This window comes from Trichechus manatus, unplaced genomic scaffold, assembly GCF_000243295.1.
Source record: "Trichechus manatus latirostris isolate Lorelei unplaced genomic scaffold, TriManLat1.0 scaffold00151, whole genome shotgun sequence".
In the NCBI taxonomy this organism is placed as follows: domain Eukaryota; kingdom Metazoa; phylum Chordata; class Mammalia; order Sirenia; family Trichechidae; genus Trichechus; species Trichechus manatus.
In genome coordinates, this window is record NW_004444087.1 from 2,501,338 (window position 1) to 2,518,160 (window position 16,823).

Below are 16,823 nucleotides of genomic sequence, written 5' to 3' on the forward strand. Positions count from 1 at the left end.
GAAAGCTGGTGATAGGGAACCCAAGGTTGAGTAAGGATAGTGTTGATGTGTTGTGAGGTTGTTAACCATTGTCATAGGGCAACATGTGTACTAACTGTTGAATGAGAAACTATTTTGATCTGTAAACCCTCATCTAAAGTGAGAATAGCAGCACAACTGGAAGAGCGTAGTCGATGTCACTGAACTGTGAACTGTGCATGTAGAAATTTTTGAAATGGTGTATCTTTGGCTGTGTATATTTTCAACAGCAACAAAAAAAAAGGTCGAGAAGGGAGAGGGTTGACATGTTGTGGGGTTGTTAACCAATGTCATAAAACAGTATGTGTACTACTGTTTCATGAGAAACTATTTGTTCTGTAAGCCTTCACCTGAAATACAATAAAAATAAAAATAAAAAGAAATACAAAAAAAAAAGGAAAACCTACCAACTCTGTCGAGCCTACGTTGGCAGTGGCCCAGATCTCAGATCAGACTGCTTTCAGTTTGTCCCATGCATGTGAGGTTGAGGGCCAGCCAGAGTCTTGGGCAGAGTTTGTACACATAGTTCAAAGTTTCCCTTCTCTGGCTCTCTTCTTTCTGGGATGCCCTCCTCACCCCTGGCAACCCTAGTTACCCTATCTCCTTCCTCTGGTTCCTCTGCTGGGCTTCCTATCAGGATTTTAGTTGTTGCCACATGTCACCATGACTTCCTCAGGGCAGAGCCACCAAATTGGAAGAACTCAGTCTGTGCCAAGTGTCCTCCAAGTGTCGACTACTCTCAAATCTGCCCGCTTCTGTTCACTCTCTAGAACCCTCATATAGCTGTTTGGGTTTTTTAATTTTGATTTTTGTCCAGAGTTTATAGTTGTTATCTTCAGGAGGATTTCTGTATTAGGAGTTCAGTCTTCTGCATTGAAGTGGAGCTGGAGCTGCAAGCATCATTCTTTTTTATTTATTTCTTTGTTGTGCTTTAGGTGAAAGCTTACAGCTCAAGTTAATTTCTCATACAAAAATTTATACACATATTGTTATGTGACATTAGTTGCAAACCCTACAATGTGACAGCACACTCCCCCTTTCCACCCCGGATTTCTAGCGTCCATTCAACCAGTTCCTGCCCTTTCCTGCCTTCCCATCCTGCCTCCAGACGGGAGCTACCCATTTGGTCTTGTGTACCTGATTGATCTAAGAAGCACACTCTTCACAAGTATTATTTTATGTTTTATAGTCCAGTCTAATCTTTGTCTGAGCAGTGGGCTTCAGGAATGGTTTTTGTTCTGGGTTAACAGTGTCCAGGGGCCATAATTTCGGGGGTTCCTCCAGTCTCAGACCATTAAGTCTGGTCTTTTTACATAAATTTGAGTTCTGCTGTGTGTGCACTTTTCTCCCACTCCATCCGGGACTTTCTGTTGTATTCCCTGTCTGGGTAGTCATTAATGGTAGCTGGGCACCATCTAGTACTTCTGGTCTCAGGCTGATGGAGTCTCCGGTTTATATGGACTTTTTGTCTCTTGGGCTAATATTTTCCTTGTATCTTTGATGTTCTTCATTCTCCTTTGCTCCAAGTGGGTTGAGACCAATTGATGCATCTTAGATGGCCACTCGCAAGGCAGCATCATTCTTAATGACTAAATGTTGAGTGAGAGCTCTCCTCTTGAGATCAGAGACAGATGAGCTTCTCTCTAACCAGTTCTATTCAGTATTGTTTTAGAGGCCCTAGCCAGTGCTGAAAGGAGCCCTGGTGGTGCAATGGTTAAGCACTTGGCCGCTAACCAAAAGGTCGGCAGTTTGAACCCACCCAGCAGCTCTGTAGGAGAAAGACCTGGCGATCTGCTCCTGTAAAGATTACAGCCTAGAAAACCCTATGGGGCAGTTTTACTCTGTCGCATGGGGTCACTATGAGTTGGAATCAACTCAACAGCGCACAGTAATAATAAAGCCAGTACTATAAGGCAAGAAAAAGAGAGGAAGGAACAAAACTGTCATTATTCACAGATGATGTGATTGTGTACCTGGAAAACGCAAAAGAATGTGCAGATATATTGTTAGAATGAATACAGAGCTTAGCAGTTACTAGACATATATCAATATACAAAAATGTATTTCTATACACTAGCAAAAAAGAATTAAGAGATGAAAAAATTTAAAGATACAATTTAAGAAGCACCATAGAAGATTAAATACCTAAGAAAAGACATGCAAGACCTCTATGCAGAAAATGTCATTACCAAGAGAAACTAAAGACCAAAATAAATAGAGAGGTGTGCCTTGTTCAGGAGCTCTGGTGGTGCGGTGACTAAGTGCTCAGCTGCTAACTGAAAGATAAGCAGTTCAAGCCTACGAACTACTCTGCAGAAGAAATATGATCTGCTCCTGTGAAGATTACAGCCTTAGAAACCCTGTAGGGCAGTTCTACTCTGTCCTATAAAGTCACTATGAGTCGGAATCGACTGAATGACAACAGAGTCTTTGGTTTCAGTTCCTTGTACAGGGAGAAACTGAAAAACCAAACCTATTGCCTTCAAGTAGATTCTGACTTGTAGCAACCCTACAGTTTAGGGACTAGAAGACTCGATATTGCAAAGATTCCAACTGTTCTTAAATTGATAAAGATTTAATGAGTTCCAAACCCTGCAGAGCTGTTTTTGGTTTGGTTTGGTTTTGGGGGGTTTGGAGTAGAAACTGACAGCTAATTTTAGAACAGTGACAGCCTTATGCATTTAGCTTTTGTCAGCAACTCTTCTACCTGGCTTTTTAGGATTATAAATTAACAACAATTTATAGGCACCCAAATTAAAACTTGAGAATCTTTATTTTTATAATATTTGTTGCTGGTTTATCTTTCCTCGTTTCTTAAATAGAAGCAAATAGTGGAGTTTTACTGTACGTTTTGTTTTGCACCTTGCCTTTTTTCATTTAATAATATATATTGGAGATCACTTTGTAGCAGCGCCATAGCGGTCTTCCTCATTCCTTTTTCACAGCTGCTGGAATTCTGTCCCATGGATGTAACGCGGCTGATTCTACCAGTCTTCTAGTGACGGGCGGTCGGGTTGTTCCCAGGCTTTAGGTTTTACCATAGTGTGTATGTCAGCGTGGGTTTTTGCATGTGACCCTTTTACTTGATATCTTAGGATTGTATATTAGCAGCAGACTATTTATAGTTACCCAAATTAAAACTTGAGAATCTTTATAATAGGTCCCTGGTGGCACAGTGGTTAAGAGCTCAGGCTGCTAACCAAAAGGTCGGCAGTTCAAATCTACCAGCCACTCCTTGGAAACCGTATGGGGCAGTTCTACTATGTCCTATAGGGTCACTATGAGTCGGACTCGACTCAAAGGCAGCGGGTTTGGGTTTTTGTTTTTTTTGTGTGTGTGTGGCACAAATGGTTTGCGTTCAACTGCCAACCTAAAGGTTGATAATTTAAACCTACTCAGCAGCACCGTGGAAAAAAGGCCTGGCAGTCTGCTTCCACAAAGATTACGGCCAAAAAAAGCCCTACAGAGCACAGTTCTGTTGTCACACATGGGGTCACCATGAGTCATAATCAACTCAACAGCAACCTGAGATGTGTGAGCCCAGCTGATCACAAAGTAGAACAGGGACTGGTGGTCAGCAGGGTAGAGGGGTCTGGAGGCGCCTGGCGGAAGGTTTGCCGCAGCGGTGAGTCCAGTGTGTGCTCGCACCAGTCGTAGATGGGGTGGGAGGGCTTCTAATGAAGAGATGAAGAATGGAATCCGTGTGCCAGAAAGAAGGCGCTCTCTCTGGCATGTGTTTGCTGAGTCCTCAGGTCACATTCACCCACCTGGGCACAGCATAGGTACATAAGCCCCCAAATAAGCCTGCTGCTACTTCTTGACACAAAGAGCCCTGGTTTCTCCACCCACCAGTGCCAGGGCCATCTCAGCAGGGAGGACCCAGACACAGCCCATCTGGTGCTAGCGAGAATAAGTGCTTTGCCCAGAGGGAATCGGAAAGACAGGCGCAGTCAAATGTGTGCTCGGTGGCTTCTGAGACTTGGCCTCGTGTGTTTGTTGTGCTTGATCCCTGAGTCCGTCTCCTTATGAATCTTCAGTGGTTCAGATTCTCCAACCAAGAGGGCTGTAAAAAGCCTATTTTTAATGCACTCTGTCATTAGACCATGTTACTTTAGGACCTAGAGTGGTTTTGGCACGCATGACATTCTCTTTATAAAGACACAAAGTGGTTAATTCTACGTGAGCATCTCAGCATCTGCCACGTGCTGCTTCTCTGAAGAAATGACCGGTTCTCGTAGTGTTTAAAGTAGGTGAGAATTCCAAACCTGGACCTTTCAGTGCCGTGGCACAGTGGGAATTGGGAGGCCTGTTGCCAGCGAAGGCCCTGTCAGCCGCCCACCAAGTCACACAGCACATTATGCAACCTCTGATACTAACCACAGCGGATGCAGCCGCGGTTCCAAGTCCCTCCCCATACGATAACAGAGTGTGGACAGTTCTTTTATTGTGGTGCGTGACTTCTGGCTTGAACAAGGTCAGTTTATATTCCCTTCTTGCCGCCTTTCCTTTCTTGCTGTGTTAAACAGCTTTAGGGCCAAGGCCCTCTGTGCCTTACAGTTCCACCACGGCTCCATCAAGGCTCTGATGAGGTTTTCTGTGTGAATGAGACACATCTAGCCTAAAGCTGGCCTCACTCCTTTCCTGGCATGTGGTCCTTCCTAGAAGGCCACCAAGGTTAGTCAAGGCCACTGACCCTGCAGAATGGCAGAGTCACAAATAAATTAATATGCATTCAAAGTAGCGAAACAAACTTCTGAGAGAAGTTAAACAACCTGTTCTGGAGGAGAAGGAAACAATGAGGATCTTTTTATATTAGTACTTTTTTGAATGGTTGGTGGTTCAAACTCACCCAGCCGCTCTGTGGGAAAAAGACCTGATAGTCTGCTTCCATAAAGATCACAGCCCAGAAAACCCTATGAGACAGTTCTACTCTGTCACATGGGCTCGTCATGAGTCAGAATCAACTCAACGGCACCCAACAACGATGTCAACATGCTTTAAAGTACAGTTGGAATGACCCTGATTTCAACTCAGTAGGGATATTTAAGTTTAAACTAGGAAAATATCATTTCTTCCCTTTTTTAATATAATTTTTTGTTGTTGTTGAGAATATACACGGCAGAACGTACACCAATTCAGCAGTTTCTACATGTACAACTCAGTGACATTGATTACATTCTTCAAGTTGTTTGACCATTCTCACCCTCCTTTTCTGAGCTGTTGCTCCTCTGTTAGCATAAACTCACTACCCCCTAAGATTCCTATCTAACCTTTCAAGTTGCTGTTGTCAGTTTGATCTCATATAGATAGTTCTTCAAAGAGCACAGTGCTCAAGGCAGACATTTCCTTACTTATTTTTAACACTTTATATTCAGCACCTCCTCCCTGTGTCGTCTGCAGACTTCCTCATCTCACTCTGGAACATCTGGGTAAAGTGCCCGCACTGTGTCTCAGGATCTCCACAGAAGAGTGGTCACTCTCAGGGTGGCGAGGACATTGGCCAGGACATTTGTACTCCTTTCAGTCTGCCATGCCTTCTTATGCCCAACTGAGCCAAGACCCCCGGACAGGGCATGTGTTCCTTGTTCTTTCCTGTTGCTCCCTCCTCGATGGGGACAGACAGGAGCAGCCTCTGAAGTCTGAGCCATGTGCCTCTGTACGTGGCCAGAAGGAGAGTGAGGGCCCGTGTCTCGAGCCTTTATGCACTGTCGTGGCACCCCTTAATGGCCCCGAGTGAAGGCAGTGGGAGCGAGTAGGAGGAGGGGAGAAAGGCACCCAGGGGAAGGAGGTGTATGGCGTCAGTCAGGCAAGCCCACGTCCACTCACCCAGCTGTTTCCTGTTCAGTCGTGGGAGGAGGCAGGATGTGCAGACAAAGCAGAACCCTCAGTACATCTAGCTGCAAGGGCATGTGGCGCCTCACACTGCTGCAGACTGCAGCTCTCCCCACATGGAGCATTGTGTCAGGAAGGCGATAGGCAGCAGAGCTGGAGAGGTCTTTGGGCCAGGATGGGGGCTCTGCCCAGAGCTCTCTGATGTCAGCTCCTGCCGGAGCTCAGCCTCCCACCACCTCTAGACTCCAGACAGAATGCCAGGAAATACAGATTGTGCTCAAGCTGTGCCCTAACATTAGGAAGAAAGTGGTCATCACTCATCCTAACCTGGGCTGTCATTCCCTTAAACAAATGCTCTCTTTTGCATCATCAAAAAGGCCTTTATCTTAAAATGGGAAGGTTGGTGCTTCACGAAGGGTAATTTGCTCTTTTGTTTCTTCCTCTGGGCCCGTTTGGGACAGAGTAGTGGGCAGATAAACGAAATGAGGGGCTGGCTGCTCGGGTCCGTCTTCAGGCTTTTTGTATGAAGTCACATGCTCAAGCTCTCATCTGGTGCTTTTCCAATGACCTTTTCCCCTTCAAAGTCTAGAATGTCGGCAGTTACTTAGGTAGTTGTGGTTGAGGGAAGCAATGTTCTGAGGAGGTAGTATAGAAATGTGAAATATAAATTAGAACTAATTAAATAAAATTAAAAATTCATTTCCTCAATCATACTAGCCACATTCCAAGTGCTTAGTAGCCTCATGCGGCTAGTGGCTACTGTATTGAACAGTAGAGATACAGAACATTTTCGTCATCTTAGGAAGTGATATTGGACCACACTGCTCTGTTACATTAGGACAGCAATTAGGTTTGGCCTACATGGAAGGCACTGTATCCCAGACAGCAACACAAATTATAACAGAATGGAACCTATCGCCTGTTGGCAGAGTCACCCCCAAAGGAATGGAGAGATCAGTAAGCAACCCAGCTGGTGGTATAATACCGAATTGTTTCAAAACCAACTTATAATTGATGCCAAGAAAAAGCACTGTGGGCCCAATAAAATAATGCCATTATTAAGAAATAAAGGGCATTTGAAACTAAAAAAAAAAAGTCTAAAATGTCAGTTTGCTCTGTGTGTGAGAGAGAGAGGCCTGGCTGCTCTTGACACTTAGGTGAGGATGTGGAAGCTGACAGGAACTTTCCCTTGGGGACTCTTCCCCCAGCCCTTTCGTGAGGCGTCACGTGACACCTAGGACCACCATTGTTGGTGTGTGTCTTTCAGAGTGTGTCCAAAGTGAGACCTTTCAGAAGGTTGCATCCTTTGTCTACATGTTGTAATTAATTTTTACCATACTCATTTTTAAGGGAATCTTTGGCATGCCTACTGATTGTGAGGATGGTGCAGTACCAGGCAGTGTTTCGTTCTGTTGTACATAGGGTCGCTATGAGTTGGAACCGACTCAGCAGCACCTAACAACAACAAATTCACTTGCTACTTCTCTTTCTGGCTCTATGTGAGTCACCACTTGAGTGCCCTCAACAATTCTACACCGGGAGTGCTATTGCATTGGGTAGCTGAGCACTTTCTGAAGACAGGGTCAGGCTTGGTTTCAAAGGGGCCCCTCTAGCTGTGGAGCATGTCCCAGCTTGTACTGACATTCCGCTAGATGATGTCTGGGTGATGAGGAGGAGCTTATTGTCACTCCACCTCAGAAATCCAAATGAAAAACCCTTCTTTGTTCTGCACTGTAAATCAGGATAACAGTATGTGAAGTCATAATGGGATATTAGGTTCAAACCGGTTCAACCATGACTGATGAAGCAAAATTGCGACAGATCCAAATTATTAAAATTTGGGTGAACCAAAATGGGAAGAATTACAGGTCGAAGCCCTGGAATGAAAGATTCGGAAGAGGCGTAGTGAGCCCTTTCAGGAGACTGGATTATTGGCAGGATGGTAGAGAGCTACACACATTCAAAGCGGCATAGTTGGCCGCCATCTTTGAGTCGGACAACGCTGTTTCTCACTGTACTAGTCAAGAGATTTGGTTGCTATGCAACGCGCACACTGTCCTTGTTTTTCTAAGAGGGAGATTAAGTTTCTAGCAGGGTTTCAACCCATAATTTTTCCTGTTCCAATTATTCCGACTCACCTACATTTTAAAAATTCGGGTCTGTTGTAATTTTACTTCCTTGGCCATGACTGAACCGGGAAGAACTGGTTCAAAGCCCTGGAAGAAAGTGGAGATGTTTTGGTGCGTGCCTATTCTCTTAAGGATTCGCTGTCCTTAAAGACAATGCCTAGGGTTCACTGGTCCATCTTCTTCAGAAGCAAAGCTGTTTGTAGGAACAGAAATCTAAATTCTAGTTCCACTTCTGTCCCTCCCAGGGGTGTGGCCTGGAGCAGACAAGTCTCCACGTCTGAAAAGGAAGGGATAGCGTGGGTTCAAGGTCACCAGAATCAAGCGGGGAACTTCAAGAACAGTCCAAATTTGAATCTTGGGATTGGAGCTAGGGAAACTGCATTTTAAATTTTTTTTTTAATGTGCTTTTAATTTGACAAATACTTGTGCACTCTTAGTCTTTTTACTTTGCCTTCCTATTTACAAGGAGGCAAAGTAACACTCGTATTACCCTGTTAAGTTCTTCTGTTTGCCAAATTGAGGTTCCTCCATCAAGACTGAGTCGTGAATGTTTTTTCTCCACAACAGGGTGAATCCGTGAAGTACTTCCTGGATAACCTGGACCGGATTGGCCAGCTGGTGAGTAAAGACCCCGCCTCGAGAATTTGTGGTCCAAGATTAGAAAACATTTGGAGACCAAAGCAATCCAAGTCCTAAGGGCTTTAGCTAGATGGTGGGCCATATTTGTAACATCAGATCATCATGAGCAATATTGTAGCTCTTGCTTAGTTCTGTATTTTGTATCAGGGTTGAGGGAGAATTGAGTGCTCAAAGGTGAGGATTCCCTGAGACGCAAGCTGTTCTCACATTCCTGCTTATAAAACTTTGTTACTTTTCACTGCTGTTGAGTCCACTGTGACTCATGGTGACCTTATGGACAACAAAATGAAATCTTGCCCTGGTCCTGCATCATCCTCACAGTTGCCAGCATGTTCTACTCCATCGTTGCAGCTTCTGTATCAATCCATTTCACCGAGGGTCTCCCTTGCCCTCATTGGTCCTCTACTTCCCCAAACACAGTGTCCTCCTCCAGCGATTGATACCTCCTGAGGACATGTCCAAAGCAAGCAAGGCTGACGGTGTTCTGTTGTGATCCACAGGGTTTTCATTGACAGACTTTCAGAAGTAATTCACCAGGCTTTTCTTCCTAGTCTGTCTTAATCTGGAAGCTCCACTGAAATCTGTCCACCATGGTTGACCCTGCTGGTATTTGAAATACCAGTAGCATAGCCTCTAGCATCACAGCCGCATTCAAGCCCCTGCAGTGCGACGCACTGACAGACGGGGGTGGTGTAAAGCTTTAGTCACCACTAAATGAAGACGTGAAGTAGTGTTGTTAAAAGAATCCCTTTGCCCAGATCACCATAAAGGAGACAGGGGAGTTCTTTCGTCAAGGGAGGATTTCCTTTAACTTTTTATTATAGAAAACCCAAATGAAATCTCAAATTCAGGAATTGTTCACTCACGACCAATCTTGTTTCATCAAATCCTTCCCTACCCCAGGAACAAATCCAACATCATGTCATTTCATCAGTAATATTTTAAAGTAGATCTCTAAAAGATATGACTCTTTAAAAAGCATAACCACAATACCATTGTTGCTCCTAAAAAGTTAATAATTCCTTAATATCAACCAATATTCAGTCAATTTTCAGATTTCCCCAGTTGTCTCGTAAATGTTTACTTACTTGTTTGTTTTTCTAGCAGTTTGAATCAAGATCCTGGTAAGGCGTATATATTGCAATTGATTGATGTCACTTAAATGTATTTTAATCTATAGGGGTCTCCCTCCATCTTTTTGTTTCTTTTAATTTATTTGTTGAAGCAACTGGATTATTTATCCTATGGGGTTTCTCAGTCTGGATTTTGCTCTCACATCCCTGTAAGTGTCATTTAACATGTTCCGCTGTCCCATACATCTTGTGAGTTGGTAGTTGCATCCAGAGATACGCGTTTGAATTTTTGGCAAGACAGCTGCGTGAGTGGTGGTGTGCACCCGTCACTGGAGAATTTATAATCCTCCAAAATCAGAGTGGTTTGAGAGTCATTACAGTTGCCTATGTGTGTTGCTAAAGACTTTAAGAGTTTTCCAAGAATAACGTATTCGATATATTGAAAACTTTAAATTGCATTGCAAAGCCTAAATTAAATCCATTCTCAGTAAGGCTTTGGAATGTATATGCTCTGGAAGTTAGAAAAATAAAAAAGTATCTATATAGAGAAACAAAAAAAGATGGTAGATTTTCTCTGGAAAAGAAGACTAGTGAGATTTTAAACTGAGGAGGCTAACAGTGAGGATTCTGGTCGTTCTTCCCCAGACCGATGAGCCTTCATTCTTTTTTTTTTTTTTTTTAAATAAATGGATTAAAATTTTATGTATTATTGCAGTTGCCATCAAGTCAACTCTGACTCATGACGACCCCCATGTGTGTCAGAGTAGAATTGTGCTCCTTAGGGTTTTCAGTGGCTGATTTTTTTTTGCCTCTGTTCGTTTTTAAATGACCTGTTTGATTCCTTCACTTTCTGTTTTGTGGTAAATTTATAATTTTATAAATGAAATTTGCTTTTGGTATTTTGTTCGATGTCTTTCAAAAGTCAATCTAACTCTCTTTCCCTCTACCCTGCCTTCTTGTTCTTATTTTCTCATGATCTCTTCCTCTCCTAAATTTCTCCCTTGTCTTGTATCTTACAGAATTACTTTCCTAGTAAGCAAGACATCCTACTGGCCAGGAAAGCCACCAAGGGCATTGTGGAGCATGACTTCGTTATTAAAAAAATTCCTTTTAAGATGGTGGATGTGGGTGGCCAGCGGTCCCAGCGCCAGAAGTGGTTCCAGTGTTTCGATGGGATCACGTCAATCCTGTTCATGGTGTCCTCTAGTGAGTATGACCAGGTCCTCATGGAGGACAGACGCACCAACCGGCTGGTGGAGTCAATGAACATCTTTGAGACGATCGTCAACAACAAGCTGTTCATCAACGTCTCCATCATCTTGTTCCTCAACAAGACAGACCTCCTGGTGGAGAAGGTGAAAACCGTCAGCATCAAGAAGCACTTCCCCGACTTCAGGGGTGACCCCCACCGGCTGGAGGACGTGCAGCGCTACCTGGTCCAGTGCTTTGACCGGAAAAGGCGCAACCGCAGCAAGCCGCTCTTCCACCACTTCACCACCGCCATCGACACAGAGAACATCCGCTTCGTGTTCCACGCTGTGAAGGACACCATCCTGCAGGAGAACCTGAAGGACATCATGCTGCAGTGAAGAGACCCCAATACTCGTCCTGCCCCTAAGCAGCCCCGCAGCCTCGGGTCAGGAGTCTGGTGGGGGGTGATCCACATGGTCCGGGAGTGGGTTTCTAGGGCCCGGGCCTTCACACACCAGGCTCCCGAATGCCGTGAGACAGCCAGCTGGAAGCGCACTTGGCAGAAGGACAGAGACACTCTGGTGTCAGCTACTGAGTCCTGGGGACCAGGAAAACTACTGAGCAACCACACGATCACCTTGGTATTCATCTGTAATACCTGACGCCACGGCTTGCTTTCTTTTTACAGAAACTGTATTCCTTTCCTGACACCCTTTACATCAAAGCTTGTGTGTATGTGTGTGCACACGCACGCTCGCTCTTCCGCGACAAAAACCTGTACACCCAGCAGCCTTGCAGATGGCTTTTCTGTCTAACTCGCAAGTCCTCCGTGAGGCAGACTAACCTGAGGCCCTGCCTAGCAGTAGTTTGTAGGCGATTGCGTGCGTGCCAGTGCCCCTGAGCTCGGAGCACACGAGGTGACCCCCGGCCCAGCTTTAGAGTCTGACGCCACCGCTCACGTGAATGGCTTGCCTTTTAAAACTCTAGTGCCAGTTTCCTAAGAGACACTCATCTAGGTGTGTTTGATTAAGCCAAGTAGCCTCTCGAGTCTTAGACAGGGAGGTCGAGAGCTTTGTTCATGAGGACTTGCCTCAACGCCTGCAGCCCTCACGCAGGTTTTCTTGCCTTACATGTAGAATTGCCCAGTAGCACAACATGTCATGGAAGCGTGTGGAAACGGCATGCCAACAGCACACAATGATGCGTTTACTTTTCCCCACCCACCCCTTTCTTCCTCCCGCTTCCATGGCAAAGACATACAAACCAAACCAAGTGGCCTTGCAGATGGCTTCTCTGTTTTGCGTGCAAGTCACCTCTGCACCTCCAGTTGGCAGCATTTAGCATTTCCTTCTTTTGGAAATAGCAGAGAGCTTCACATTCCTCTTCTGAGGCTTCCGAAAGCTGGCAAGCTTACTAGCGGAGCTTTGTTAGCACAGCAGCTGCTTGGGGAGTTCCTGGCAGCTGACCTTTCGGGAAGCCCACAGACTCTGGAGAAATCTGAGTTTCTCCATACCACAGCCTCACCAATGCCTTTGGACAGCCAGCTCCTGTTCTCAACTCTCCTGCAAACTGGACTCTCCTCAAGGGCTCTGGCTTCTATTACTGCACACACATAACAAGTAAACCCTGTCACGCATAGCTCTCCTCGGGGTGCAGCTGCAGAGGGCTGGGACGGGAGGGGAACTGACAAACTGAAGCTCGGCTCACTTATCCAGGTTCACCTGGCCAGGTGTCAGTCACTGTGTCCAAAATACATTGCATTCCAAACGCGTCCCCACTGTGTGTCACTCTACTAAAAGTCTGTCCAGTGTGCTTAGGGACTTTCCTACCTAACATTTAAAAAAAAAATATTCTAGCATTAAAGGAAAAAAAAGGTTTATTCTGTAACCAGCACCAGAATGTTGCTGTGGCTGACCACCATCTCCCAGGGCTGTGTGCCAAGACCACGCTTGGTTCCCTGGGTCCCTCTCACCTCTGTCACCTCATTTTTAGCATGCAGAACCCACATAATCTTCTGGAAGATGCGGACCCAAAAGAAGAAGGAGAAAATAGCCGCTTGTGCGTCACCCTGTTTATCACAGCACTTCTGATTAGGAGACAGCATGAATTCTCTCTCTCTGGGCTCTCAAGGGCATGTGTCAGTATTCCCTGGGGTTTTGACTCTTTCTCTTTGGCTGGAAAAAAAGTTGCTGTCTTTGTACTACTTCCTGTGGCTCTTCATAAATGGGCGGATATGACCCAGGATTGGTACTGGTGACCGTGTTTTCAGGGAAGAGAAGGCTCTCGATGGGGTCCCTCAGGATGGTTCTCAGATCCCAGTGGGGTGCGCGCTGTCACCCAGATTAGTTTTCATATTAAGTCTGTCAGGATCCAAAGCCTCCAGGAGATGCAGGCTCCTCCTCTGCCAACCTGGAGATCCCTCCTGGTGCTCTGGAGGTCGCTGCTGTCAGGGTCGGGAGCGTAGACCAGCCTCGTCAGTGCGTGCTCCTGTCCCTTTACACAGTCAGACGTAGTTGCAGCTCGCTTGCAAAACCAGAAAAAAGATGAGGCATTGGGACTTAGGTTTAACTGGTCATCCAAGATAGGGAATAGAAGATAGAGGCGGTGGCCCAAAGCCCAGGGACCTCAGACCAGCTGCCTCTGACCCTGGACACCCTCGCCAAGTCTCTTAGCTCTGCTGAACCTGGGCTTCCTCCTCTCTGTGACTGCCGGGAGAAGTGAAAGTCTTCAAAGGGCCTGCCAGTTTGATACTCTGAGGTTTATTGTTCCTGGTGCAGAAGTTAGCTATTTGCAAGGCTAACCTACAATCACCTGCAACTTTTCTACACATAGGTCATAGTCATTTTGGTCTCCAAAGCCTTAGGCATTTATGTTATTATTTTTAATTTCACTGTTTTTCTCAATTATTGTCTTTTTTTATTGAGATGTTGAAGAAGCAGGAGGCGGCTGTACCTCATCTACTATTGCAAAAAAATATAACAATAAACTTCCTCAAAATAAGACATTTTCCTCATAGTTATACTGTTTACACCTAAGAACACATGTAAGTTTTTTTAATGCAATGTATTTTTAACTTCTGCTGGTAGAGAAATTTGCTCACAGCTTTTGAGTCACAGCTTTGTAATTTATAGAGATCTCTAGAATTCTTGGAATCTTTTTTTACTTCTTTGATAAAAGAAAAACGAGTCAGGTTATTGTAACTCCAAGATCAGAAAATTATCTTGAAACAAAATTTCTAGTTATGACTGGCTGATGAACTTCGGGTCCTGGGAACAGACATTTACAATTTGGTGGTGTAAGAAAAAGATGTCATTAGAATGACATAGTCCAGGTGACTGGCTCCTGTCATACATTTTGCACACTGTGTCACCTTTGCCTAGGAGGGTCTGGGCTAAAGATTGGACCACCTCTATCTCTGGATGTCTTTTGAAACAAATCCTTAGTTTTGTTCTGCCTAAAACAAAATTTCAGCATTCAAAACCAACAGCAAATTAACTTTTCAGTCCCAAAAATTCAGAGCAAATAACTCTAGTCCCCATTTTACTTGAAGGTTCACTATTTCTTGGTGCCAGTTTTTATTTCCACATAGTAAAGAAAGCCTGGCACAGACGAGAAGCACCATAAAGTATTCATTGGCTTGAATGGAAGCTTCTAGAACACAACTTCAAACAGTGCCATGGCAACAGGTACCTGCACAGGTGAGACTGAGGAGTTCTATGCTGATATCTAGAAAGTCCAGGGGAGAAGGGCCTGGTGGCTGACACTCGACATGGTCCAGAAAGCCCTGGGGACCCTAGGAAAGCTAGGGGCGGGGGGGGCGCTCAGATTCCAACCACAAAATGAGGAAACCATCCATGGTGCTCAGGACTCTGCAGAAACTGATGCTTCTGCATAATTGGTCATCTTTCTCCAACAAGCGGGTTTCTAGAGAGAGGGACACATGTACTTGTTCGTTAGCCAATGGCTGGGGGAACTGGGGTGGGGTAGGGGGTCACGGCATATATCTAGGTGTAGGGATTGAACCATCCCAAGTGGGAATGTTGGCACCTTCTCCAGAAGGTGCCAGCAAGATCATACCATGCCCTTAGTTATCCACATGGCTGTGGGGTGAGCTCTCCAAGTTCCAATTTCTTCATCTGGGAAAGCTGGACAAATAGCTATTCTCAGCTCTGGCTACACCGTCGAATCACCTGAGGAGCTTTCAAAAAGGACCCCATGGCTGAGCCACCCTGGACCCATCAAATATGAACATGGACGCAGAGACAGGTATCAAACCAGAAAAACCAAACCCGTTGCCGTCGAGTCAGTTCCAACTCATAGCGACCCTGTAGATATCATTTTTTCTTTTTTTTCAATTTCCCAGGTTTGTTGAATGCGCAGCCAGGGTTGAGAGGCACAGAAGTGGATAACCTCTGAGGCCCCTCCTGGTGTGTGGAATTCTGTCTTCAGCAGGCTGTGAACTGTATGACATGGCACCACGGGGCCCCCAAGTCTTCCCAGGTTGTGGCCAGCAGCCAGCCTCGAGAAGAAACAGCGACTGGGCGTTTCCCCTTGTTCCTGAGAGCGTGAAGAGCAGGGGTTTGCTGTGCCTTTCACAGCGTATCGGGCGACCCTCTCTGGTCTTTGGTGCCATTTGGTCCAGAAGGTGCGTCAGATGTGCTCAGCAGCCTCGTTCCTAAATGATTCCTTGAATGTTAGGAAGCAGCTTTGCTTTGAAGGAAAGACACGCTCTTGGCGAAGGGCTCATTCAGTTTGCACAGCAGCCTTGGAGAGAAGGGATGAGGGGCGTGGAGTTCCATTGCCCCTTCGTCCTTGAAAATGCTGCTTGTGTTTCATTAGGACTTGGCACCGGAGGAGCCAGCCCTTCCCTGTCTGGAAGTTGAGGGTGAGAGTGCAGCGGGGAGGGTGGAATGCCTGCTGCCAGTAGCTCCGGAGAAGAGAATGCGTACAGCCTCAGCAGGAAGGTGATGATTCTGCTAACTTTTGGGTCTGAATCCCGAGCTCCTTTCTCGAGGCTCTGGGTTGGGCCTTGAGGATAAAGGTGCCCCGTCCCCAGAGAAAGGAGCCAGTTCAATTCAGACTCAGAAGTCGAACCTGCTCTGTTAACAGGACTTTACAGGCAGATGGCATGCTACTTTGCACTAGTGTCCAGAAAAAGCTGAGGTCTAAAATTTGGACAGTGATGCTGTGGAGTGGAGCCAGTGGGATACAGAGCCCCCACCCCGGCCTCAGTGGACCCGTTCACAATGTCTGCTTCATACATTCCACTGAAGAGAGATTTCAGGTCCCTAGAGACCTGCTCTCATGGGTCTTCACTGACTTACTGCTCGGTCTCTCCCTTCAGAATTCTCTGGAACTCCAAGGCTGGTACTCATTAGTGTTTGGGGCAGCATATTGAAATAGGTGGATTTGATTTCCCAGCTGCAGTGTTGGTATCTTGTCAGGTGAAAAGTCTTCCAACCACAAGCTTTAAGTGGTGGTCACTGATTGCCAGAAGCATCCCTGTGTCCCCTCTCTCAGTCAGGTTATCATTATTCCCCACCCCTAGATGGCTCCTTAGAGTGGACAGCGTGTGCTGAGTGCACCTGGGGTCTGGGAATCTGGACTCCAGGACCTGTCCTTGGTGCCAGGCGTCCCTACCACACCTCTTGCTGAGCTAGTCCCTAGGAGAGTTGAAAGAGCTGCAGTTTTTTCGGCATATAGATTTCCTCTTCAAAGTCCAAGGAGCCCTGGTGGTGCAGTGGTTAAGTGCTCGGTTGTTAACCAAAAGGTTGGCGGTTCAAACGCACCAGCCACTCCATGGGAGAAAGATGTGTCAGTCTGCTTCCATAAAGATTACAGCCTTGGAAACCATGTGGGGCAGTTCTACTCTGTCCTATAAGGTTGCTCTGAGTGGGAATCGACCCAATGGCAATGGGTTTTTATGGGTTATTCAAAGGAT

General features: G+C 45.7%; 1 protein-coding gene across 1 annotated transcript in view; it reads left to right on the forward strand.

The window, feature by feature from the left end:
- The window catches only part of GNA12 (G protein subunit alpha 12), a 138,674-nt gene extending 123,868 nt beyond the window's left edge, over window positions 1–14,806 (forward strand). Inside the window, exons 4-5 of the mRNA XM_012558256.2 lie at window positions 8,547–8,597; window positions 10,711–14,806. Coding sequence (XP_012413710.2) covers window positions 8,547–8,597; window positions 10,711–11,280 — 621 coding nt within the window. The 3' untranslated portion in view covers window positions 11,281–14,806. The remainder of the gene's footprint in view (window positions 1–8,546; window positions 8,598–10,710) is intronic.
- Window positions 14,807–16,823: the final 2,017 nt, after the last annotated feature.